The sequence below is a fragment of the Panthera pardus genome, unplaced genomic scaffold (genome assembly GCF_024362965.1).
Source record: "Panthera pardus isolate Hobbes unplaced genomic scaffold, ASM2436296v1 HiC_scaffold_11, whole genome shotgun sequence".
NCBI lineage: Eukaryota > Metazoa > Chordata > Mammalia > Carnivora > Felidae > Panthera > Panthera pardus.
In genome coordinates this window covers 76,032,084-76,058,391 of record NW_026526666.1, presented here as the reverse complement: position 1 = coordinate 76,058,391, position 26,308 = coordinate 76,032,084, and the positions used below count along the sequence as shown (strand labels likewise).

Here is a 26,308-nt window from a genome sequence, read left to right as displayed (position 1 = left end):
TCTCTCTCTCTCTCTCTCTCTCTCTCTCTCTCTCTCTCACACACACACACACACACACTAAATAAATAAGTAAATAAATAAATAAATAAATATTAAACAAAGATTTTTTTAAAATGGGTTTGTCTCGTGTCTGTAGCAGGTTGTCCAAGGGCACGCAGGCGAGGGTGGCCCATAGTTTACTGGCGGTTTTTTATTCGCGGAGCCGGAGGATTCCTCCGAGCTCGGTTTGCCCCAGTACCGCCTACCGCGCCCGGGCGCTGCAGCTCACTCACGGCAGGGTACCTCCCACCGCCCCGGACCCCTGACTGACAGCCAGGGGCGAGGTCTGTGAGCGCCTAGAGGCGGGGGCGGGCCCGGAGGGGCGGGGCCTTGCGGAAGGGGGCGGGCTGAACTCCGGCTTCCGGTGGGTGAGCGCGGTAGCAAGATGGCCACCACCAAGCGTGTGCTGTACGTGGGTGAGCAGGCCCGGGGTTAGGTGGAATCGGGGCGAACCCGCAGGGAGTGGGTCCTGGCGTAGGGCAGGACGCGTCTACGAACGCGGAGGGCAGCGAGCAGCTGTCTAGGCGGGATCGATGGCGGTACTGCTTTGCTTCAGGGAGTTAGCCCGAGACGTAACAGTCTTTCCCGCTCCCTTCCGGGACGGCTGAGCTCTAACAGGAACCCCTTCACCCACTGGACCCGGAGGATTGGTAGAGGAATTTTATGGGGCTCCAGATCCTCGCGCTCATTCATTTTATAGACACTCACTGCAGCTCTGGCTCAGTCCCGGCTCCTGCCCTAAAGGAAGGGGTTCCCTGACTAACCGGTAGCAGTGAGAATAACCTCAGTAGCAAAGTTTGATGAGCGCTTTGTAGCCCAAGTAGGGGCAGTTGTGTTTACCGAAAGGGAGCAGCAAGAGCAAAACCCCGAAGATGTGAAAGAGACTTATACGTGGGACGAAGGGGTCATCTTGGGAGAAACCCAGGGAATTGAGGAAGCAAAGGGAAAGTTGGCCGGGCTCGGTTATCAAGAGTCTTTTGTGTACGCTGTTAAGGAGTTTGTATTTTATCCTGAGGACAGTGGGAAATCTTTGAAGGAGTTTAAGCAGTGAAGTAATGGGTTAAAATCTGCATGATCCCAGGATCGCTCCAGTTGGCTGTGTGGAAGAGAGGGAGGGCAGTTAAGCTATTGAAGTAATCCTGGCGCTAAAATGGGCGTCTGTGAGAAGGGTAAAGAGGTGTGTTTCCTTAAGTATGGATGAGGGAGCAAATGAGAAGGGTGCTTATGTACCCAAAGGACTGGATGGAACAGCCCCTCTCCTTGGCTGTCGCATGCTAACTGGGCTGCAGGGACTTCTCAAGAGAATGGAAGACGGTGGTTCAGAAGGCACTTGGCTTCTTTGCAGGTGGGCTGGCAGAGGAGGTGGACGACAAAGTTCTTCATGCTGCTTTTATCCCATTTGGAGACATCACAGATATTCAGATTCCTCTGGATTATGAAACAGGTGAGTCCTTTTCATGCCTTTCATGTTCAGAATACTAAGAGGAAAAAATTCTAAATATGGTTGACATGTAGAAAAGTTCAAGAGGGTGCCTCAGTAGGGCAGCATGATAGTGATCTTGATGGAGAAGGAATGTTCTGAGTCTTGTGGTTGTAAGCTGTAACATAACTTGCAGAGTTCCATCTGTTGAGTGTGAGATAACAAAATTTTCAATAGCCCAGTAGGAAGATAGATTTTGAGCTACAGGGCGATCAGACTTCTTTCAAACTACCTGCTGGGTACCCTACCACCCCTGCTCCTTTCTTGGCAGCTGCACTGTTAATCAGGGCACCAGGGAAGCTCAGCCCCAACTGAGGGACTTTGGCCCCTGCTTACCTGGGGGAGTTTTCCTTCAATTGCTATCACAGGTACAGTGCAGTTTTTCTTTCCCTTTCTTGTCTTTTTTAAGATTGGAGTTTTAGGCCTAGATCAGTCATCGACCCTGCACGATTATTAGCAAGGTCTTTAAACACTCTGGATCTGGGATCTTTATCTGTAAAAATCAATATGGGCATACTTTGGAGATATTGCAGGTTTGGTTCCAGACCACTACAATCAAACCAGTATCGCAGTAAGATGCATCAAGTTAATTTTTTGCTTTTCCATATAAAAGTTACATTAACCTATACTATAGTTATTAAGTGTGCAATAACATGTCTAAAAAAGCAATGTACCACCTTAATGAAAACATATTTTATTGCTGAAAAATGCTAGCCATAACATGAACTTTCAGAGAGTTGTAATCCCTAATCACAGATCACTATAACAAATATAATAATGACGAAAAAGCTTGAAATACTGTGAGAATTACCAAAATGCGACACAGACACAAAATGAGCAAATACTGTTGGGAAACTGGTGCTGACAGAATTGCTTGGTGCAGGGTTCCCTTCTCAGTTTGTAAAAGATTGTATCTATGAGACACAACAAAGCAAAGTGTAATAAAACCAAGTATACCTGTAAGGTTATAGTGGTTCTCTAAAGTTAGTTGGTTTAATTAAGTTAGCACTGTTGTGCTTGGCCTTTTAAGTTAGGTCAACATTTTTCTGAGGGTAAAGAGTGAGCATGCTAATCCAGGTTTTAAGATTCATGCTTTATGCACAGTTGATGCTCAAAATGTGTATTTGGGACCAATAATTGATAAGTTAAATAACTTAATTTTTCTACTTGCCTTGTATGCAGAGGTTAAGGCTTTAATTTGGCTTTGGTAAGAATTGAATCCCTTAAAGATTAAAAGTACAGTTCATTCTTTAGCCATGTTTTCTAAAAGACAGAGTTCAATATTACTGGAAATATTGTTCAAACCGGGAAGAATCAAACAAAGAAGGAGAGTCTTTCTTACAAAATAGTGATTGGGTAGAATTTCCAATGTCGGGATATGGCATGTGATTGACTTCCCTGTCCTTGTGACCATATTTCTTCCCATTGCCCCCAGTGGTAATTACTTGTTTTTGTTTTTCCTTTTTTTTTTTCCTTTCAGAAAAGCACCGAGGATTTGCTTTTGTTGAATTTGAGCTGGCAGAGGTGAGAAAATTCTGTGTTACTTCTGTTTATTAGTCTTTGTTTTGTGTTAATGTTGTTACTGATTACAAAGGGAACCAGTCTCCATTTGGTTAGGTGTCTAGGCCTCTTGCTGAGGCTTCCATAGAGACATGAAGTGCTGCTTAATGGAAAGCTTCCCATCTGTTAATAACATTTAGAGAGTTAACAACACAGACCTGCCCTTCTTGCTCTGCACAGCTCCTGCAGCCCTGCTCACTGAGCATTCCTGCCTGGCCACACTGGTGATCATTTCTTAGGTCTTCCTCTAGATGGCAAATTGCTGAAGTGCTCTTTGTTAGACACACATACAACCAAGGCAGGAGGTATAAGATGTGACTTTTTCCTATTTTGTTTTAATTTTGTTTTTCTGCTGCCATGTATGCAGTTAGACACCATAGGAAGCTAAACTTGTACCTTGTCTTTTCTCGGCAGGATGCCGCGGCAGCTATTGACAACATGGTATGGCTGAGAATCTTCATTCCTAACTGAAGTTGCTTTTTGGTGGTACAGAGAGTCCTTATGCCTAGATTGGTTTGCCTAACCTCCAAAGTTACAGGGTTGCACGGGGAAGTAAAAGTTGTCATCGTATGCAAATATTTGCTGTGAAATGATCACTTGTAAGATTGGTCCTTACTCAAACGGCCTTCCCCATTTACCAGTGATATAAATTCTAATCATCCCTATTGGCCAGTCTCTCACTGACTGCCCCATGTCTAGGATAATCGCAAACACTATGTAAGTTGGTTGCACAGTGAAATCACACGTTTTGCAAAAGAGGCAGAATTTCATGAAACATCGGACCAGTGACAAGTAAGAAGAGAAGTTCAGTAAGGGTAATGGCAGGGTGTATTACTGCTGTGGAAGATTTGAATACCCTGGAGAAGACTTTGGGAATAATGATGAATTTCTAGAGTGTTTGTGGCGTCTTTGTGATTTTCATATCAGATATGACGTGCAATAATGTCATATACTGTTGACAGAATTTTGTTGGAAAACCACTGCAAACTCATCAGCACCCGTTACGTCTTTGCTCTACAAATTAGTACATAGTTAAACCTGAAATTTATAAGAAATTTATTTCCCTTACTTTTAGTTTCACCACAACAAAGTCCTGGTCCTTTTTTTTTTTTTTACCCCCCCCTTCTCTTTTTACTCTGAATTTGTCTTCACTGCTCTAAATGGATTTATGATAAGTGACCTTTCCCGGTACTAGTTATCTTTGGATGATAAAGTTCTCCTTTCCTCCTGTTCTGGTACCCATTCACAGAACATATTCCTTAGCCCTCAGAGATCATTTCTCACCATTTCAAAGCAGATCTTGACTTTTGAAGGTGAACCCAAGTACTTGGAAACTGCAATTACCTGTGTAATTCCAGAGCATTCTGGAGTTACTTTCAGGAGCACCCCCGGGGCGGGGGGGTGGGTGGGGGGGTGGGGGTGGGAATTGCAGCCCCTGGGCTGCTGTGTGGTAGGCACACAGCTTGTTGTTAGCGGTCAGGGATTCAGGGAGAATAAAGCATGAGCATGTCTCAGATGTATTAGAAGCAAATGCAAAGCTGTCTGACTCTCTTTTAACCTGACAAGAGTTTAAGCAGCTGGATTTTCGATCTTTTCAGAATGAATCTGAGCTCTTTGGACGGACAATTCGTGTCAATTTGGCAAAACCAATGAGGATTAAGGAAGGCTCTTCCAGACCAGGTGAGCGGGGACAACCACAGATTCCACATCACATCCTCCATTGTGGCCTTAGTCACATTTTTATTCCTGTTTACTTGGAAGTAGGCACTGAATACCACTCCAGATGGATAGTAGAGGATGGTTCACGTTGGCAAAGGGCATGCGCCACCTTTGTGGGGAATGAAAAGAGTTTGAGCTTCTCAGAGTGATTGTCTGTATTATAAGAGAAACCCTGCCCGATCTCTTCTCTTCCCCAGCTTCTCGGCACTTTGCTCATCAAGGCTGGAACTGGCAAGGCTGTGCCTTCACCCTTGATGTAGTTTTTTTTACTTAATTCTTGATGTCGTTTTTTTTTTACTTAGCCTCGTACGAGCTGGACTTCAGGGCGGACATTCCCGTTGGGAACTTTCCTTACCCTTGGGAGTTCCTCAGCAGAAGTGTCTGGCTCAGAGGGCCATGGAGTATGTTCCACTTTGCCGACCAAAACAGCTAGTGAGCAGCTGGCCGTTAGCTTGAATTTCTTAGCATTTGTTCGATTCTTCTCCTTTCAGTGTGGTCAGATGATGACTGGTTGAAGAAGTTCTCTGGGAAGACTCTCGAAGAGAATAAAGAGGAAGAAGGGTCAGAGCCTCCCAAAGTGGAGACCCAGGAGGTGAGAGTGAAGGCATGCGCTTCTATAGGAGACTTTTTTTTTTTTAAGTTTTTATGGAAATTTGCAAATATATACACAAAAGCAGAGAGAATGAAAAGCAGACTCTTAGTGTTGTGACGAAGGTGGTATTGAGTGAGTGAGTGAGAGGCTCTAGTTCTTTTAGCCTTGTGCCCTGTGTCATAATGAGCTGCTCTGGTCTGCCTAGTCCCGTGTTGGGACTGCCTACTGACGAGGGGGAAGCCTGAGGTGAGGAAGGTGAACGAGTGGTCCTCTTCACCCCTCCTGCCCAGTCCCTCCTTCACTGAAGTGCTTTACAGAGGCTCACTGTCTCCCTGTCGCTGCCCTGATTCAGAGGAGGCAGGCCAGCCTCCTTCCCTCAGTCTGTACACAGGTTCGAGGCTCTCCCTTCCCAGGAGGAGCCTGCCAACACTCCCTCCTGACTCTAAGCATCCCTCCCTGGCTGGCTCCCCGGGCTTCCCCTTTCTTCCTTGTGACTGTTGTTCTCTGGATTTCATTCTTGGCTCATGGTGTCTGTCTCCCTCTCTCCATCTCCCCTCCTCTCCTTGGTTGAAATTTTTTGTTTTAATGTTTATTTTTTGAAAGAGAGAGAGAGAGCACAAGCGGGGGAGGAGCAGAGAGAGGGGGAGACACAGAATCCGAAGCAGGCTCCAGGCTCTCAGCTGTCAACGCAGAGCCCAACGCAGGGCTCGAACTCATAGATCACGAGATCATGACCTGAGCTAAAGTCAGACGCTTAACTGACTGAGCCCCCCGGGCACCTCAGCAGTCACTGATTTTTTTTTGCAGCCTCTCCCATGCTGTTACCTTTCTTGGCCTCTGTTTCTAGTGTCCAGCTTTCAGATCTTTCGGCTGCAAGTCTCACAGGCAGCTTAGAGTTGCCCAGCATGAGTGCCCTCCTCTCTCTAATCTTGCTCTCCATCTTGTCAATTTGCCACCATCCAGCCGCACACACACTGTCCCAAGCCAGAAATTTGGTTGCAAAGCAGAGCACACACATGGCCTTCACAGTCCAAGGAGTAACCTTAGATCCCCCTCTTTAGAACGGCCAGCACATCATCAAATGCTGCCAAGTGTTCTCAGACTTTCCTGAGTCCCCCTCCTTGGTTTGTCCCATTGCCCCAGTTAGCCTCTCCTTGTGCGGATAATTGCAGAAGCTCCCTAACTAGTCTTCTGGCTGCTGACCTCTCTCTAGTCCTTCATTGAGACAGACGGAATGACCTGTTTAAAGCACAGACTGAGTCGGAATCTGTGACTCCCTCTCTGCCACTCCCCAGCTCATGCTCTGCCTCTCAAGAAATAAATAAACATTAAAAAAGAATTATAAAAAATCAATAAATAAAGCACAGACTGAGCCCCTGATTCCTGCTAAGACTTCTTCAGTGGCTCCCATTGCCTGTCCCGAGGAAGAAAGTTGGGGTGTGCTCCCCAGTTCCTGTCCTCTCACCTCACCATCTGTCTCCCTTCCACTCTCCCGCTCCGGTCCCCACTTCAAGCTCAGGAAAACCAGTCTCTGTTTCACTGTACGTCTTTGCTTTTGTGCAGGCTACGCCGGTGTTTCTTGCCTGTCCCTTTCTAGGCAGTAATTCTGTGAGTGTAGGGGCCTTGTATTAAGTATCTTATTAATTAAAAAGTGAGGTGGGTGAATGTGGTTAAGAGCGCGGGATCGGGGGTGGGGTGGGGTGGGATGATTTAGGCCTGAATTCCGGCTTCACCATTTAACCACTTCTCTGACCTTGGGCAAGTTACTGAACTTCATTTTACCTCAGTTTCCCCACCTCTAAAATGGGGATAAATAGCAGTACTGATTGATCTTTAGGGTGGTGGTAAAGACCTGATGAGCTAGTATATGTATCCTTCAGAGAATAGTACCCTGTACTCGGCAAGTGCTGTGTGAATGTTTGCCGCTGTGGTTGCTAGTGGCAAATAATAGTAATAGTATCCTCAGTGCCAGCGGGCGACCTCAGTGCACTGCTTGACTTTTCTCTTTGGAACACATGTGACCCCAGCAAATGTCTCCTTATCCTCTTCTTAGCCTTGTCTCCTTGGGGTGTAAATCAAGGCCCCTGCCTCCCCCATTGTCTTCTGAGCACACCAGAGGGCTGCCCTCCCGGCTTCCGTTGTAGCCAGCCTGTGGGTGCGCAGGACTGAGCATAGAAGGGAGGAGGTGGCGTCTTATTTAATTGGAGTGAGGTGGGTTTGAACGTGTCGAGAGCTACCTTCTGTGGGCCAGAAAAGTGTTCCGTGACCGCAGGGCAGGGTGAAGTGAGCTCGCGTGTCTGAGGGTAAGTGTGATGAGGTAATGAGCCTGCGGGGTGGGGCTCAGGTTAGCTGGTGCTGAGGTGTCCTGTCACTGGGTGTCCGGCTGGGGGCTGCGGCCGTGGCCTTCCCTTTCACGGCCCAGGGCCTTCCCTGCCAGCATCTTGCTGCAGCCCGCTCGCGGCTGTTGGGTTCTTGGTGCATATTCGGAATACTTGCTCTCCTACTTGGGGGTCAGAGTTCTCCCCAACTTAATGATTTCTCCTGCACCCAGGGAGAGCCTGCTGCGAAAAAGGCCCGATCAAATCCTCAGGTGTACATGGACATCAAGATTGGGAACAAGCCAGCCGGTCGCATCCAGATGCTCCTGCGTTCAGACGTTGTCCCCATGACGGCAGGTGAGTGGGACTTCGGGCAGGATGCCGGTGGCTGAGCAGTGGCCTTCCCAAGGTCCTCACTGCCACAGTTCTTGTGCCCTTGACACTGTCTCTGACCTGAGTTGACTTGAGGCATCTCAGATCCTGGGATCTAGGAACAAAAGAGTCGAAGCAGGCACTTTTGAAGCTTTATAGGTGCTGGTTTACTATTTTTTTAACAATAATTGTTTTGTTTTGTTTTGTTTTTAACACAAGTAAACATGTATCCATGCTCAAAACAAAACAAAAAACAAGTACCATACACACGTACTGCAACAATACTGACGGCAGTAAGTTGAAAACTTAAATGTTTTTCCCTCTCTCCACATCCAGTTTTACTCTCCAGAACTAACTACTGTTAACGAACAGTTTCTTGAGTTTCTCGTGTAAATATTGACTTCTGTTTATTCTTTTTTTACATCTAGTTTCATTATGTAGGCGTCAGTTTCACAAAGTTTGTCATGAAAAACCGCACTCCCCTGGTACTGTGCCCCTGCCCTGGGCACCTCCCTCCACCCCCCCAACACCATCTGCTGCTCCCCAGAGGCAGCCAGTTTCAACTCTTAGCTGGTTCTTTTGGTTTTTGTATTGGTAGATGAGAGATTTTTTTTTTTAATGTTTTTATTTATTTTTGAGACAGAGAAAGACAGAGCGTGAGCAGGGGAGGGGCAGAGAGAGGAGAGGGAAACACAGAATCTGAAGCAGGCTCCAGGCTCTGAGATGTCAGCACAGAGCCCGACGCGGGGCTTGAACTCATGGACTGGAGATCATGACCTGAACCAAGTCGGACGCTAAACTGGCTGAGACACCCAGGTGCCCCAGTAGATGAGAGATTTATATTGCTGCTCCCTGGTTTTTTCATTTTAGACATCTGTTGGCTCTTCTACTTCAGGAGATAAGGAATCAGCTTTTTAAATCCCTTTCCCTGCCCCGTTATCTTCCTGACATATATAGTTGCCATAAGCTTGGTTAAGTTGGAGGTTATTTTAACTATTTAACATCATACTATAGTAATTGCCATTCACACAGAGCATTTTGTTTTCCTGGGATCTGTAATTGTCTTGTTTTCACGCAAGCTCTGTCTATGCATTTATTCCTGATGCTCTCCCAAATTCTGCTGCCTGCGTAAATCTCTCCTCATGTTCACACACACCAGATATTCTGTCGGTTTCCCTCTCCTGTAGAAGTCCTCCTTAGAGCCTTCTAACTCTCTTTAGCCTGGACCATTGCTTTCCCAGCCTGCTGCACAGCTAGTGTCACGGGCTCTCCTGTGTTCTCTGCTGTCTTCTTTTTTGGTGTATTCCCTCATTTTAGTAGAAGACATGCTTCTGTAGCATCTGCAGGAAAGAGCTTGGGAGGTAAGTTTTTTGAGACTGAAATCTAAACATAAGTACCTTCTCACTTGACTGATAGGGTACAGAATTCTAGAGGAGTCTAAGGTCATTCTGATTCTTGGTCCTTTATATAAAGCCCTTTCTTTCTCTCTAGTGCTGAGCTTTCCAATACAGTAGCCACTAGGCACATGTCACTGTTTAAATTAAATAAAATTAAAATTAATTTCCTGAGTTACACTAGCCAAGTGCTTTTCTTTTTCTTTTTTCTTTCTTTTTTTTAATATTTGTTTTAATATTTGTTAATTTTTTTAAATATTTGTTAATATTTTTTTAATATTTATTTCTGTGAGAGAGGGAGACAGTGTGAGCTGAGGAGGTGGGCAGAGAGAGAGGGAGACACAGAATCAGAAGCAGGCTCCAGGCTGTCAGCACAGAGCCTGACGCAGGGCTTGAACCCACAAACCGTGAGATCTGAGCTGAAGTCAGACGCTTAACCAACTGAGCCACCCAGGTGCCCTCCAAGTGCTTTTTTTTTTTTTTTAATTTTTTTTTTAATGTTTATTTGTCTTTGAGAAAGACAGAGTATGAGCGAGGGAGGAGCAGAGAGAGCGGAGACACAGAATCCAAAGCAGGCTCCAGGTTCTGAGCTGTCAGCACAGAGCCCAACACGGGGCTCGAACTCACAAAACGAGAGATCATGACCTGAGCCAAAGTCAGATGCTTAACTGACTGAGCCACCCCCGAGTGCCCCTACACTAGCCAAGTGCTTAAGAGCTGTTAGATAGCCCTGGCCTAGAGGCCCTTAGGGTGTCTGTGCTGTGTTCTGAAACCATGTGCCTTTGGATAGATCTTACATCCATCATGCTGGATATTCAGTGGGGGACCTACTGTATTAGTTTTCTATTGCTTTTGTCACTGATTACCACAAACTTAGTGGCTTTCAGCAACACAAATTTATTATCTCCCATCTGGAGGCCAGGTCACTCCCTTACTGGAAGCCCTACAAGAGTATGTTTCCAGGGGCATTCAGGTTGTCAGCAGAATTCAGTTTCCTGCATGTGTAGGACTGAGGTATCCCATCCTTGCTGCTGTCAACTGAAAGCTATTCCCAGTTTCTGAAAGCTCACCACTTCCTTCCTCCATCTTCAGAGCCAACAGTGGTGATCCAGTCCCTCTCACATTTTGAATCTCTTAGCCAGGAAAAGTTCCCCTGTTACAGGTTCATGATTCTGTTAGGCCCCTCTGGATAATTGGGGCCGAGGTCCATCCATAACCCTAATCACATCTGCAAAGGCTCTGTTGCTATATCACGTTCTCAGGTTCCAGGGACTGGTATGGATGTCTTTAGAGAGATGTTTCTCCTGTGTACCACACCCACAGGACAGTGTTTTATCCTCTGGTTGGGGAAATTTCTTTCAATTACTTCTTCACTTTTGTCCCCTCTGATTTCTCTCTTCTCTCTTTCAAGAACCTTCCTAAGTGTCTTTTGTTTTTGTTTTTGTTTTGTTTTTTTTAATGGCGTTCTGTGCTTATTTCACAGAGGTGATAATTCATCTTTCTGGGGACATCACTAAAGTTTTGTCTTCCTGTGGCTTATGTTTCAAGTCCCTTTTTCCTGAGTTGTTATGTTTTGCTTTCTTTTTTGGTCTGTTTGTTTTGGTCTTTGCTTTTCACGTTAGATGCCTTCCTCATCTTTAAGAATGGGGCCCTAACAATCTGCCCGGAAACTTCCTAGGCATCAGTAAGGCTTGCCGGCTGAGGCTTTCCACCTGTGGGATGAGTCGGTTGGGGTCTTTCTCTGTCAGACCCCGGATGTTCGTTCCCTGACTTCTGTTCTCTTTGACAGCACAGAGTCCTCTGAGAAGAGTCTAGTCTCCTGCTAGAGGCTCTTATATCCAGCTGTTTGCCATCTTGGTCTGGAGAGACGGGGGCAGTATGTAAACTTTCACTTGATCTCCATTTGTCATTACAGTACCTCTGCCCTCGGCTACATGTAGTATAGCCAGTCCAGAGACCCTCTGCCTTAACCTACCAGAGAGAGTAGACCTCCAGCCAGCTACTGGGGAGGAAGGGGTTAGCTACTTTCTTAACAGGCTTTCAGCCAGCTTTCCTGTTTTCAGAACCACCTTTACCCTGTACTTGAGCTTTTGGCATTTCTGCAACATAAAGCGAGTTGCTTCTTGGCTCTTCTGACTTAAGAGCCAGCTTTCCTTTTTTTTTTTCCTTTTTTTGAATGTTTCAAATTTTTATTTAAATTCTAGTTAATTAACATATAATATTAGTTTCAGGAGAACTTAGGGATTCATCGCTTAGGGTTTGCCTCACTCTTTTTTTTCCCCTTCCCCTGTGTTCATCTGTTTTGTTTCTTTTTCTTTTCTTTTCTTTCTTTCTTTTTTTTTTTTTTGAGAGAGAGAACGTGCAAGCAGGGGAGAGGGGCAGACAGAGAGGGAGAGAGAGAATCTTAAGCAGGCCCCATGCTCAGCATCATGGTTTTCCCAATGCCGCCCACCAGCTCCTGACCCTGCATTCCAATCCTGAGACAGGAGAAGGTGGTGCAGAGCTCCCCAGCCGCCGTGCCCACTGCACAGCCCATCACAAAGCACATCTTCATGTGGTCAAAGCAGCTCGGCTGGGACTGTCTATAGGGCTCTACGGCCACTGGCATTTCATTCTTGGCTTCGGTCACACTTCTGCGTCTCACGTGGAATGCAAGGCGAGGTGTGCCCAAAGCCTGAGGAACTGCTCTAGTTTTTAACCTCAGCATCTTTTCCTTTCTCCCCACCAGAGAATTTCCGATGCCTGTGCACCCATGAGAAGGGCTTTGGCTTTAAGGGAAGTAGCTTTCACCGCATCATCCCCCAGTTCATGTGCCAGGGCGGCGATTTCACGAACCACAATGGCACTGGGGGCAAGTCCATCTACGGGAAGAAATTCGATGATGAGAACTTTATCCTCAAACACACGGGACCAGGTGGGACCCGATTGGGGCGTGGTGGCGCACGGGGCCAGGCCAGTGGCTTTGTGGGTGGAGGGCTCAGTCTGCAGGCGAACTGGTTAATGATCCAGCACCTGCATGTGGCCTGGCTGGTGTCGGGGAAGCGGCTTCCATTCACACACTGCCCATCCTCCCTGTCCGCACTCCCTGGGGCCCGCCATGTGAGCTCTCTTAGTCCCTGAGCCTGGCTGCCCCATCTCTGTTAGATGTTCCTCTCTGTCTTAGTGGTTGGTCCCCCAGCAACTGGAGAAAAACAACTGTACTGAATGGTCATCTTGAAACTTACGACCACACTTCTTCAGGGGCCCCTGGCAGCGTTACTAGAGTCCCTAGTTACTAATGCTCAGTCCCAGTCAGAGATGACGGTTCCTCCCTTCGCTCCCGAAACCTCCATGTCACCCTCCAAGCATGACCTCCTGCGTCTCCTGACACGGGCCCGCTCTGCCTTCCCTCAGGGCAGGGCACGAGCTGTGGTCCGGACCCCATCCTTGCTCCCCTACCTGGGAACCGGGCTCCTGTGGTTGTCCCTCTGCTGCCTTGTGTAACCCACACCCTCTGCCCCGCTGGATCAGCCCGTCTGTGTAAAAGCATATGGTATCTGTGTTTTAAAAAACTCCTTTGACTTGTGTCCCTGTTAGCTATCTTCCATGCCTCTCAATCCCCTTGAGTAAAACTTCTTGAAAAAGCTGTGTAGACTCCCTGCCTTTTGTTCTCTCTATGCCCCTTCAGCCAGACTTCTAGCCCCACCTTTACTGAAACCACCCTTCCCACGATGCCAAGAGCATCCATCTTGCCAGTAGCCAGCTCGTGCCACCTCCCGGCAGCATTTACACTGCGCCATCTACAGACATCCCTCCGACGGCCAGGAGCCAGGGGAGAAGGAGCTCACGTGCTTGTTCTCTCTCCCCCAGGCCTACTCTCCATGGCCAACTCCGGCCCAAACACCAACGGCTCCCAGTTCTTCCTGACGTGTGACAAGACGGATTGGCTGGATGGCAAGCACGTGGTGTTCGGGGAGGTCACAGAAGGCCTGGATGTCTTGCGGCAGATTGAGGTGGGTGGCTTCCCCGGGCCCTGGGTGCATAGCCCTGTGGGAGAGCTGGAGAGGGGCCACGGCTGCTCCCAGGGAGGGCTGCTTCTGCTCAGGCAGGGGTGGGCAGATGGGGAGGGTATCCCTAAGCCAGTCCTTACTCTCCACCCTCCCGTGTTTCTCCCCCTTTTCTGTCCCCACAAAGGCCCAGGGCAGCAAGGATGGGAAGCCAAAGCAGAAGGTAATCATTGCCGACTGTGGGGAGTACGTGTGAGTCCGCAAAGTCTCGGCACTGCCCCTGCGTATCCAGGAACTGTCAGCCTGGGAACCAGCACCTGAGGGTGTCTGTCCCCTTTGTGGCAAGCAGGGGTTTGTGTCATGGCCCTTCTTGGACTCAGCTCGGAGCAACTCTTCTGCAGGTACGGCCTGGGCTCCCTCTGGCTCTTTCCCAGGCGTGGCCGTGGGCCTGGGAGCCGGCACAGGGGCCGCCTTCCCCACTGGACAGGCTGTGCGTGGCCTTTTCCGGCCTTTGCTGCCATGGCTTCTCCTTGGCCTGCCAGTGTGGCTCCTGGATGTTTCTTCTAGTAAAATAAATCCTAGTTCCTGTACTGCCGAGTCCAGCTAGTTCCTAGCAGTTGTCAGAGATTATGTCTGTGGCTAAGCTGTCCTGCTGAATTAGGCTGGCAAAGGGATGGGGCATAGCTTTACTCCCTTGGATAGTTCCCTGAGATGCCAAGTAATAGATCTTCAAGCCAGGTTCCCTTGTCAGATCATTGTCAGAACGGTGGAAATCAAAGAGAGTGGAGAAATTCCTGTCTTCTGCTGCCTGTGCTCCTAAACTCATGCTGGCTAGTCTTGTAGGCAGCAAGCATAGTTACAACTCTCAGCGATTCATGTGTTTATTTCTTCATATTCACTCTACAGATATTAAGTAAGCTCTGTGCCCAGCGTAGGGCTTGAACTCACAACCCAGAGGTCAGGAGCCACATGCTCTACTGACTGAGCCAGCCAGGTGCTCCCATTCTACAGAATTTTTCACACAATATTTTAACTCAAAATGCCTTCTTTGTGCCACGTACTGTGCTTATTTGTCTGGAGACAGGATGTCACCCAGCTACCTGGGTCTAACCAACCTGCTGCCTTTTTTGTGAATAAAGTTATTGGAACACAGCCACATCCATCTGTTTACATATTCTCTATGGCTGCTTCCTTATCACAGTGACAGAGCTGAGTAGTTGGTGACAGATACTATATGGTCCCCATGTTAAAACTCTCCAGAGAAACAGAACCAATAGGATGTGTGTAGACATGTGTATATATAGAGATTTATTTTAAGGACTTGGCTCCATGACCGTGGGGCTTGCAAGTCAGAACTCTGCCGGGCAGGCAAGCAGGCTGGGACCCAGGGAAGAATTGATGTTGCAGGTCAAGTCTGAAGGGCTGTCTAGAGGCAGAATTCTTCCTCCCTCTGGCAAGCTCAGTCTTTTCTCTCTTAAAGGCCCTCGACTGATTGGATGAGGCCCACCCACATTTTGGAGAGTAATCTGCTCTACTTCCAGCCTGTTGCTTTAAATGTTAATCACATCTGAAAAGTACCTTCACAGCAGCATCTGGACTGGTGTTTGACCAAAAACTGGCCGTGGTGGCCCAGCCAGGTTGACCCACAAAACTAACCAACACAGACTCAAAGCCTAAAATATTTATGACATGAACCTTTGCAGAAAGTTTGCTGATGGCTTAAACAAACGGTCCCACCCCATGCCGAGCTCACAGTCTGGTCCTCCTAATGCAGCCACTGCTTGGAGCTCAAGCTTCTCTCTCCATGCTCAGCCAGGTGGCTTTCAAGCATCCCTCACCTGCTGAAGGCCTGAGCAGGGACGAGCCCTGTGGCCACTAGGCACCTCTCTGGTTGGGTTGCTAGGACCATTCAGAATCCATGGGGCTGGGCTTTTTGATGTTAAGATCTGGACGAGCCTGGTGCCTCCTGGCCCTGGTGACCCCAGGATAGCTCCTGTGAGGGATGTTGGCTGAGCTCCTACTTGGGGTTTCTGTCTTCCTTGTGGGTAGGATGTACCACATGGTTACCCTTGACCCTACAGAGCTCCCAAAAGAGACCTTCCCTCAAAGCACAGGCCCCCACTCTGAGGGCAAACTATGGCCATCACAGGTCAGCCACCAGGAAAGGATGTGTATAAAAGGGTATAGCACAGCCACCTCCCAAGAGGGGACTGACTCCTATGATGACCTTGTTGCTTTCTCTTGTTCCTTGGTAGCACCCACTGGGTGCCAGTGCCCCTCCCAGTGTGCTACGGACCATCTGCAGGTGTTATCCCTGTATCCACAGCAGAACCCTATACAGAGGTAAACCAAGGCCTGGGTGACATGGCTACAAAGTCCCAGAACATGGTAGAGCAGGATAGGAAGCTCAGCCCGCCTCCCCGTAGTTAAGTGGGGTCCTGGGAGGTTTATTGGGCTCTAGCCTCGGCCTATGGCAGGGGGCCCAAGGCCCTCAGGGAGACACATAGTCCCTATAGTTGGCCTGGACCCTTTGGGGAGACCTAAGGAAACAGGGTTCTTCCCTGCCAGACAGGAGGTGCCCCAGAGCCTGGGGAGCAGTGGCCTGGCTACCTGATCAGCTCCTCACAGCATACTACCAAACCTGTTACTTGGGAAGGCTCTGGTCCTTCGGAAGTGTACCCAAGGGTGTCTGAGGTAGCTTCCTGGTCTGCATGTGCATTGCCTCAGCCCCAGCACCTCAAACAGGGCTGGGTTTTGCCAGTGCACTGACTCCTTCAGGTTGTGGCCCCAGAGTTGGTCCCGTGGCTGCTGTAGTTTCCTCTTTGACAGCACATCAGCCCTCGGATGTGGCTGGCTGTGATGTCACAGTCCCAAAAGCCTGCAGCAACACTCCAGGAAGGGATTTGGGACCTACTTTTTAGTTGTGAACAGTCTTGTAGGCTGCGGGTGTTAAAAACCAAGAAAGCCATGTTTTCAAAAAATATTAACAGGAAAATTTCTACTACATAATGAAGTGGGAAAAGCATATTTCAAAGCAATTTATATGATACGGTGTGATCCCAATTTTGTAAAAATACTTATCTATAACATGTAAACCTCTAAACATGTGTATCCTAAGGAAAAAGCCTAGAAACAAATTCACTAAAATACTGTGTTTATGAATCATACAACTGTGACAATTTCAGATTTTTTCCCCCAATTTGTCCTCCAAAACTGCATTATTTTTGTAATAAATGAAAAACCTGTTTTTTAAAAGATGGGTTGAGTGCTTTGTACCTTTAAGCAGGCTGGTGGGATCCCCTTGCCCCTGGGAACATGGGAAAAAGGTTCACAGCCTTGGCCATAACCAGGCACTTTCCTCAGGCCTTGAAAGTAAGTGGGAACACAAAGTCCTCCCTCCAGAGACTGCAGGGTGTAGATTTTCAGGAGAAAGCACAACTCTGAAATAAGTACACCATCACCTGCAGAACACATTCTGGACAAGCACAGAAAGAGATCAGCAGATCCTTTTGTAATGTCAACAGGTACCAGTTGCTAAGTGTTTTTATGGCAGACATTGTCCTAAATGTGTATGTACATATCTGATCTTTCCAATAGCCTTGGAAGGAAAGAACCAATATCCTACCCTACCATAGAAAAGGACCCAAGATTCACATCCATTTGGCTCCAAAATGCTGTACTCTTGCTGTGCTGCCTCTGTTCCTTTGGTAATTTTCCAGGACAGGTTACCTCCCCACCTGAGAAAACCCTGGACACAGATGTTGTAATAACTTGGCCTCCAGGCCAGCATTGCACTGCCAAAGCCGAGACTGCTCTGCACGTGTCCTCAGCCTTTTCCCACATGCCCTCCCTTCTGGCAACAGTCCTTGATTCCTCGTTGTCAGTGGGCCTGACCAACCACCCATATGTATCCTTCGGGTCCCGTGCAACCAGATAAACCAGCCATGCCCTAAGCAAGAGAAAGGGAAATGGTGGCATCTGTGCTGTGTATCTGCCAGCCTGGGCCACCCCTGCAGCTGCCATGCTTGGCTCAGCAAACGGATAACTGGAAATCTAACATATGCGATAAATGCATGCAGTATCATGCAATAAACAGGGCATAAAATGCAGGAGCTTTGTGTCCATTCACAATGGTTTCACTGCTCAGGGCTTTCTCCATTTGATCTCATTTGCCTGAATGGCAGAAGTTGCTGGAAGTCTGACCCAGGAAGGCAGGCAGAGGCTTCCTGTTTTTCAGTTGTGCATGAAAAAGGAAGATTACAACCTCCAGTCATTCCTGCTGTGCCCAGCCTGACAGGTGAGGTATATATATCCCTGTCTATAAATCTTTGGGTGATTTGACAGACATTCCTGGTGTACCCCTAATTGTGTTGGGCTATTGGCTGGGCACAAAAGATGCGAGGGTGAAGTAAAGAATTGTCAAAATAATTGGCTAATTTTAAACTTACATTAGCCTAAAAGGTCATCTTTGATGTTAGGAAGATGGAAGTGTTAGATAAGGACTAGAATGGCAAACAGTTCTATATTTTATACCAGCTCTGATCTGTGACCACCACCTGAGCCCCCCAGTTCAAGGTTGTGAGGCAGCATCTGGGCTCAGTGTGAGAAAGGGTTGGCAGACAAGATTTCTAGCAGAAGGCCCTTTGGAGACCAGAAAGCCGAATGTCTTCATGTACACATGGGAAAATGAGACCCAGAGGAGGAAACCATCTACCCGGTCAGCTCTCTTAACATCTAGGCCAGAGTTTAGATCCTTAACTGATGGGGAACTTTCCACCTTGCAGACAGTCTGGACCTGCTCTCTATCCCAGAGTCTCTTTCTCTGTACTTGTTCCACAGTCCATTCCAGGTCCCTGTGGAGGGGCTGCTGTCCTGCAGCAGGGCCCCTGGCCTCCACACCTGCTGCCAGGCCTGATGTCCGGGGCCCCTCCTCAGGTGCAGAGTGATGGCAGAGATGCGCGTCTTTGGGCACAGGGGTGGTTCCGCCTCGGCTGGGCTGTGCCTGTGGGTTGGGCGGGCCCAGGATCTGCTTTTAATGACAGTATTTCAGGGCTCTGGCAGCTGGACTCTGTCTGCTCCAGCAGGTAAATTACAGGCTTAGCAAGTCAGAAATCAAATAAACACTCCAGCTGCCTGTGGCGGCTGCTCCAAGGAGAACAGTGGTTTCCGGGAACCTTCACCCAGGTCAGCCTAATTACTGCCTGTCACTCCCGTGGGACAGGGACCTTTTCTTTTGTCCACAGGCCTAGAGAGACAGGACGGCACTCCTGGGCACACAGGGTGATGCAGATTATGGTGACCAGCCTGATTTTGACAACTGGACATAAGCAGGTGCTGAGAAAACCCTGCCCTTGCCCCACACCTGGCCCCAGGCTGCCCAGTGTCCCAGATGCACTGCAGTGGGTGAAATGGATTGCTCCTTATGGCAGAAGATGGCAAACAGTGGAGTTCTAATACCAATCATTTTGAAGTTCTATCCAGATTTGGAAGCAAAAAAAATCAAGATTGATTATTGATGTTTGCCATGCCAAAGGGAAAGGGTAGTCATGTCATCTGTTCTCAGCATCGTCATCCTGAGCCACCCAATTTCTCTACCATGCTAGGCTCAATAAAAAGAGAACTTTTCCATGGAGCTGAGCTCAGCATGGTGACAGATAGATAGGTGAATGAAACCTCCCCAGTTTTTTGTTTCTACAAAGGCCAAAATCCACGCACCGCAGCTCTTCCCCGGATAGCAGAGGCAGATCAACGCAGTAAGATCGGGAGAGACAAATGCCATTGGCCTGAGCCCTACGTCATGTGGTTCATTCAGCTCTTGAGTTGGCACACGTGCCTACCTGTGGCTAGCAGTTTGATGATTCAGATCCACAACTACACAGCAATGAGGGCAAGTCCACACTCTAACAAAAGTGCCCAGAAATACCTGGGAGGGGCAGGCAACCGGAGGTAGACTAGACTGTCTACACACATCCAAGCCTTGTAATGGATAGTAAAGAGCCCGAGGTAGCCATTTTGGGTTCTAGGTGCCCCTCAGTTCACCCCAAATCACCACAAGCCTGGACCAGCAATGGACACGGATAGGTCCTCAGATGGGACTTTTGTGTCAACCCCAAAATGCTGGTCAGCACGTGCTTTTCAGGGAGGAGGCTGGGAGAGAACCTGCTCAGTGACTCAGACCACCAGACCTGGAGGCCAAAAGATTTTCACAAACCTCAGGCAGGGAAGGGGCAGAGAGGCCTGGAGAAGATCCAGCCCTGGCAGGAAGAAAAGAAGGGCATAGATATGTTGATCTCTGGGGGCCCACCCCTCCATCCCCCCCACCCCGCCGAGGTCAGGCTGGGTCTGAGAGTTTCCTGCATCTGGAGAGGGGCCCGATCCAGGTGGGAGGCTCTGCAGCGGCGGGGCCGGGCCTCAGTGGCAGCCACAGGCCCTGACCACCATGTTGCGGTGCTTGCGCAGGATGACATTGTTGCTGCTGTCATAGTAGAGCACGGAGGTGGCGCTCAGCTTGGTGGGGGCGCAGCACGCCTTGGGGACCGCGTCCGGCTTCATCAGGTGCACCTGGCCAGGGGAGGGACGGCAGTCAGGTGTGAGTACCGCGGCCTTCTCCCACGACTCCCAGGTCCCACCGACCCCGGAGTCTCCAGCTGCTCACCCTCCCCGGCTCCATCCTCTGCAGCCCGGGCTGGCGCTAACCTGTAGATGTTCCCCACCCCGCCCCGCTTCACCCCTTCCCCGCACCAGCTGGCTCCCTCCCTCCACATTCACTCCCCTCAGAGGCCACGACCCGCTCACTGGTCTCCAGCACATGGCGTGCCCGGTGCCCAGTCCCTCTGCCGCTCCACCCCTCTGGGGTCCCCTCCGCTCCTCCCATGTGCTCCTGTAACGTCCCTGATCATATCTTGTCCCCATTAGCTGTTTGCCATCTGTCTCCCCTCCCAGCTGTGAGCCAGTGAACGATCACAGAACAGGAGAGACCTAGAATCCTAGGTCCATCCTCGTGTTCAGTGCTGTTACTCCTCAAGGCACTTGCCACCCCTGATAACTTCTAAGGCAACTACTGTTCTGGGCCGACCAAGACGGAGGGCACGGAGGCCCCGCGTGGTGCCCAGAGTCGCATGGCTCTCAGGTGTGGCGGAACTTGGACGGGGTGTGCTGACCTGCTGCCCTCTGAACAGCCTTACTGCCAGGAGAGAGCCTGCCTGAGGAACGGCCCATTTTCAGCTTCCTAAAAATATTTCTCCCAAGCCCTGGCAGGACGAGCCGCAGTTTACACGGAACTCCGGGTCAGGGCCCCCCACTTGCAGGCCCGAAGGCGGCCCGAGGCTGTGGGGAGGCAGGAGAGAAGAGGACACCTGCTCCATCCCTGTGTCGTGCAGCCCAGGGCCCCCCACCCTCTCGGACGCAGCCGAGCAGGACCCGGATGAAGTTGTCTGGTGGGGGAATCTGTCTGGCCCCCACTCCCCTGTGCCCAGCTCTGAGCCAGCCTGCCGGGAGGACACCAGCTGGCTCAGGGCCCAACAGCCTCTCAGGGGCCCAGGGGGAGGCCGAGGCCGCTGTGGGGATGTCCAGCCAGACAGGACCTGGGTGCCACTGCTCCCAACTTCCCCACCTCCAAATGCGGTGGCCCGGTTTGGCCTTCATGGGCCCACGTGAAAAACTAGGCAACACTGCCTGCCCGCCCAGCCATGGGCTCTGAATGACTGGGAACAGGGGAGGGTCTTGCCCGAGTCAGGGTGCTGGAGAGAAGTTGGGCACCGCGGGGGTACGGCCTTTCTGAGACCTCCCCCACGCCCCAGATGAGAGCTTTGTCAGATGAGTGACAGAAAGAAGGTCTTTTATTCCATCTGGCACCAAACAGGATGACTTGGGGAAGCTAATGTGCCATTCCACCCAGCTCGTTTTTGAGCCACCGGGAGACCAAATCCAAGGGTCTGTCACTTACTGGCTGTGCATCTTTGGGTACAAATCGCGCATCTGTGGGCCTCGTTTTCTCCTCTGCCAAATGGGTAGAATGGTACTTTTCTCATTTCCAACACAAATGTATCTAGGACATGTGCCTTGTGCCAGCTCTGCCAGCATGGGGCACAGAAATGTCCCAGACATAGTCCCTGCTTTCACAGACTCAGTGGGGAGGGAAAGGGAGACGGGGAATATTCCAGCAGACAACCAGGACCCACCGGAGCGGCACAACAAAGCAGGCCTTCAGCACTGGGAGCATGAGCGTGGTGATGACCCCTGGCAGGGAAGGGCCACAGACATGAGGCGTGCAAGGGGAGCAGGGGGTGGCTGGGCCCAGGGCAGGGGAGGAGGCCCTCCAAGTGGAGGGCACAGCAGGTGCAAAGGCAGGAAGGTGAGAAACAGCCTATGCAGGGAGATGAGGGTACTAGAACATGTGGGGACACTGGTGAGGTCGGCAGGGTGGCTCACGAGGGGTCCTGCGTCCCAGGCCAAGGGCTCAACCTTCCTCCTGGGAATGGTAGGAAGCGAGACCAAGTTTCTCAACTGAGAACGAGGTACTAGGTTGTGCTTTAGTGGGATCCCCAGCTGCTGTGTGGAGAAGGGCTAAGAGGATGAGCCTAGAGGGAAATGCTTCCTTCTCTTGCCTTCACGACACCCCAAGTCCCCCATCACTGCCCGGCCTCCCCATGGAGGAGGCCAGTCCTCACCTCCGCTCCTGCATCTGCCGTCTCCCCAGAGAAGCTCACCTGTTCTCAGGACTGGAGGGACGGCCCCATGCCACTCTGACATCCAGAGCTTCAGCCCGGCCCCTCCTCAGACCTGCAGGTCCCGCTTCCCTCCCGGGCCCACCTCTGACCTCACCTTCCCAGCACCCCATGCCTCCCTGCAGCCCAAGCCCACCCAGCTATCCTGACTTGGGAGCTGCACACCCTTGTGGGCCAGGAGAACCATGTGTGTCTCATCACGACCAAGCTTTTCCCAGGAAAGCAGTCCCTGAGGGCAGCAACTCCCACTTGATGTGAGAAAGGCAGTGTGACCACAGGGTCAAAGCTGCTGTTAGTGATGTTTACTCTCACTCAGGGGCATCACTTAACCTCTTACTAGATTAACATAGGGGCAGGGACACCAGGAAGTAGGCTTCTAGGTAAACGTTCTAGAAAGAAATCTCAATCCTATTATCAACAAACTTTTAAAACACTTAGCAATAAACAGCAGCAACAATGCTCCTCACAGAAGCTATTATTCGGCATTTAAAGGTACCCCAGACAGCATCAAAAGCATTTACTTCCTGTGGGAGACACAAAGAACTAAGGGACCAGGAAAAAGACAAGGGGGAGGTGAACAGAAGGGGGGGGCAAAGCCCAGCCCGTCACCCAGGCCACACCTGTAACGCTCTCCTCATACACCGTGCAGCAGGTGGCTGAATGCACATGCCTGTCACTCACCCCACAGGCATCTGTGTGACGGGAGGCCGAGGGTGCCAGGGGACACGGTGATGTGTGTTTAGAGCACACAGGTACACAGGTGGGATGCACATGTTATGTGTGTGTTGTGGTGTGATGGGTGACCAGAAGCAAGCATGTCTTGTAAATCTGGGTGCCCACATATGTATGTGAATGCCTTACACGTGCATGTGCAGGGCACGAATCTGGGTGTGCACAAGCAGTCAGGGTAAGTCGGGTGTGTGTGGGTTCAGATGCCTGGGGTCTACAAGTGAACGTGGCCACATAGGGACCAGTTCCTGTACAGACATGGGAAGTTAACTGCGTGTGCCTACAGTGAAGGGTGGGGAGAGCTCCCTGAGACCCGAGCAGGCGCTTCCATCCACCTGGCTGCACGAGCCCTCTCCCCGTGGGTGGGGACAGGATGGACGCGGTACTGACCAGGGACTGCAGGATGGCGTGGTTGGTGGCGTTCATGCACGAGTCCAGCGGGAAGGAGCACTCCCCCTCACAGTAATAGGCCGAGTACCCTTGGGGAGCAATGACCCAATCCTGGGGGGGAAAGAGGAGAAAGTGAGTGCCATCCAGATGCCCCCCCACACACACTGAGCCCCTGAATCCAGCACACGGCACAAGACGACTCAGGGCTGCCCCTTACCCACCTGCAGCCCCAGCCCCATCAGCCAAGCCTAGGGTCCCTGCAGGCAGGCTCCCCCAAGAGGCCTGTCGTCCACCAGGAGACCCTCTGCAGGCAGGGCTGGGCACAGCTCTGTCCCCTTCACGTGCACTGGGCATCATCCTCCCCACCCGCCCCACTGCCTGCATCTTCTAGAGCTGCTGTCCCAGCAGACGTGCACACGCACTGCCCTCCCAGCCTCGGTTTCCCTGTTGCAGCCCTGACACGTTCTGGCTGAGGATTCAGACTATCCCCATTTCCATGGTTTTCACCAAAAAGCACCTCCTCACTATAAAAGAAAGACATATTGCCTTCAGAAAACACTGAAGAACCTAATGCATGAGAAAATTAAAGTCACCCATAATTCTAGATGCCCCTGGAGATACACCTATCATCTCTGGGTGGGGACCGTCATGTAAGAAGGAGGAGAGTCAGAAATTACCAGCCAGCCGAGGTCCTGGAAGCTAACGTAGAGTTCGTGCCGCCGGCAAACCTGCCGGCCGTCGGTGCCGTGAACGTCATCTGCAGGGACAGAAGCCAGGTCTGTTCTGGGGTTCCTGCTCTGGGCAGCTTCCACAGGGAGCTCCCAGGGCGGGGGACACCCCACCGGGCACACTTGGGGAATAAATGAATGCAGTGAAACAGACGCATTTGATCTCGTTAAGCCCATCCTACAGCTCTGCTGGTGTCATGACCCAGCTCGAGAAACTTCGATGGCTCCAGGTGGGTCCGATAGCTACAGAGGAACCCTGCACTCACCCCAGCCTCCCCTGAGTTCCAACCTGTGGGCCCTCCTGATGCTTCAGTAAACAGCCCAGGGGACCCTGGGCCATCAGTGGCTCCTTTTCTGTACTGACCTCATCCCACCTCTCCTGCCGCCCCCATTCCCCGGGATCGAGTGGCTCACGGAAGCCAAAGGGCGGACTCCCCGTGGAGGAGAGGAGGGCAGGAGGGCAGGAGGGCAGAGCAGGCCCACTCCTGATCCTGAGGGCCTCAGTCTGCAGGGGAGACCTCCGCATAAACAGTTGTGCATCCTGCAGGGTCCCCAGGGGCTGTGCTGCCCGGAGGATGGGGCACCTGATTCTGATGGAGACTTCTGGAAAAAGCCCTGGGAGCCAGGAGAGGGCAGAGAAAGCACTTCTGGGTGGCAGGGACGGAGAGGGCAGAGGCTGGTCCACAGGACAGTGCTGGGGGGTGACCCCCGGCCTGAACCTACTGAGGACCCAGAGGGTTCTGTCCCCTCCAGGTGGCTCCCGGGCCCCGCCCCAGGCCCCTCCCGGACCTCACCAAAGATCCCCGGGAGTTTGTTCGGGTGTGGCAGCTCGTTGGTTTTCTTGGGCGGCCTCCTCTTCAGGGGCCTCGCTGCCCGAGGGGCTCGGACGGGACCAGGGCTCGCCCTGAAAAAAGTGACCAGGAAAGGCTGTTTGGAGCCCGGCGCCCGTCGCCCCAGCAGGCCGGCCAGGCCAGGATCCACGCTGTGCCCTGAGACGGAGAGAGGAGAGAGGGCGATCACTCACGGGCAGGGGCCGTGCACGTGGGACAGCGGGGACCCTCCTGCCAGGGCCTGCTCGGGCCCAGGAGTGTGGAGGCAGAGGGCCTCAGTTTGCTCCTCTGGAAACAGGAGTCCCAGGTCTGAGGGAGATGGAGGGAGGGGGGCCTCGCGAACACAGGGTCGTTACTCGTGATAATGGTGAAGAATGCCATCTGTGAAGCACTTTATAGGTTTTGAGTTAGTTCATACGCGTGACCTTATGTGTCTCCACAGTCCCCCTGGACCTCATGCTTCGCTGAGAAACGTCACAGCCACTCTGCCGGGGGCTCGCAGAACCACGGTTCCCATGTCCATCTGAGCGCTCCGAGGCCCGAGTTCTCCCTTCCACCCCATACGTTCTGGGGGTGTGGATGGATTTATGACCCAGCAGATTGGAGCAGCCACCAGGATGCACCCAGGGCTTGCTCTGCCCAGCACTGCCAAGAGCAGGGCACTAACTGTCCCCTGACATCCACAAACGAGACCCCGGGTTCAGTGGGGCAGAGACATCTGGCCAAAGTCCTGGAGCCGCGGTTCAGTCAGATCCCAAGTTCTTACCCACTGAAGGTCTTACTCCCGAGTTTGTGGGTTAAAAAAGAGAGAAAAGGCTGTGTGGGCGAGACATGATGGGGACCTCCGGCTTGGAAGAGGGACACCCCTGAAAATGGGATTTGACCCCACAGCTGCTTAGAGATGAGGATGCCCTGAGAAACACACTCACGATCCCTGGAAATGTCGACTCCACCAATGAAACCAACTTCCTGTACCTCTTTGTATTTCCAAATGACCTCTTGATTTCTTAACTGTCAAAGTAACACAAGGGCAACTGTAAGGTAATCTCTGGGGAAGAAATATCACTCAGAAACCTCTGCCCACCCCACCACATCATTTTCATCTTTCTGGAATATTTTCATGTCACCTGAACTTTTACACAATGGTCATCTTAACAAAGAAGTCTGTATGTTTTCCAACTTTTTCACATAAACATGTTCACTGCTGTTAAAATGTCTCCACTATGAACGTTTCAAATGTATAAAATTCCTTTGAGAAAATGTACCATAATATTTAGAGATTAGCTTAACTTTAGACATTTAGGTTATTTCCCGGCTTTCATTAAAAGACGAGAAAGGGGTAGATCTCTTCATTCTCATTTCCTGTGGAATTTTCCTTTTTCTTTGTTTGAATGTTTCTATTTTTCCGAGGTGGGGGGGGGGGGAACGTGAGTGGGGGAGGGGCA

At 50.6% G+C, this 26,308-nt stretch overlaps 2 protein-coding genes and 1 long non-coding RNA gene across 5 annotated transcripts in view; 2 read left to right on the top strand and 1 right to left on the bottom strand.

Annotated features, from left to right (window-relative positions):
- Nucleotides 1-385: 385 nt before the first annotated feature.
- PPIE (peptidylprolyl isomerase E) lies at nucleotides 386-16,715 on the top strand. The gene is made up of 10 exons (XM_019430228.2): nucleotides 386-455; nucleotides 1,385-1,483; nucleotides 3,000-3,043; nucleotides 3,494-3,520; nucleotides 4,678-4,759; nucleotides 5,290-5,390; nucleotides 7,942-8,065; nucleotides 12,203-12,388; nucleotides 13,324-13,466; nucleotides 13,648-16,715. Exons 1-10 carry the CDS (start codon nucleotides 425-427, stop codon nucleotides 13,714-13,716), a joined length of 906 nt encoding a protein of 301 aa, XP_019285773.1. The 5' UTR covers nucleotides 386-424; the 3' UTR covers nucleotides 13,717-16,715.
- A 3,156-nt stretch (nucleotides 16,716-19,871) lies between these two features.
- The window catches only part of BMP8B (bone morphogenetic protein 8b), a 28,984-nt gene continuing 22,547 nt past the window's right edge, over nucleotides 19,872-26,308 (bottom strand). For 2 of the 3 annotated variants that reach the window (XM_053897057.1, XM_053897050.1), the window contains exons 4-7: nucleotides 24,828-25,022; nucleotides 23,983-24,062; nucleotides 23,306-23,416; nucleotides 19,872-20,021 (exon numbers count right to left, since the gene is read on the bottom strand). In XM_053897057.1, coding sequence (XP_053753032.1) covers nucleotides 19,872-20,021; nucleotides 23,306-23,416; nucleotides 23,983-24,062; nucleotides 24,828-25,022 — 536 coding nt within the window. Of the gene's footprint in view, nucleotides 20,022-22,356; nucleotides 23,417-23,982; nucleotides 24,063-24,827; nucleotides 25,023-26,308 lie in introns of those variants that run through there. The other variant, XM_053897046.1, reaches the window with a different exon arrangement.
- LOC128775508 (uncharacterized) lies at nucleotides 19,942-26,203 on the top strand. The gene is made up of 2 exons (XR_008420214.1): nucleotides 19,942-20,047; nucleotides 25,306-26,203. It is a non-coding gene; the product is annotated as an uncharacterized LOC128775508 (long non-coding RNA).

Coding starts and splice junctions, on each gene's coding strand:
- PPIE (XM_019430228.2), top strand. CDS start 425: ATGGCCACCACCAAGCGTGTGCTGTACGTGG. Junction 8,066..12,202: donor CGTTGTCCCCATGACGGCAG/GTGAGTGGGACT, acceptor TCTCCCCACCAG/AGAATTTCCGATGCCTGTGC. Junction 12,389..13,323: donor CCTCAAACACACGGGACCAG/GTGGGACCCGAT, acceptor TCTCTCCCCCAG/GCCTACTCTCCATGGCCAAC.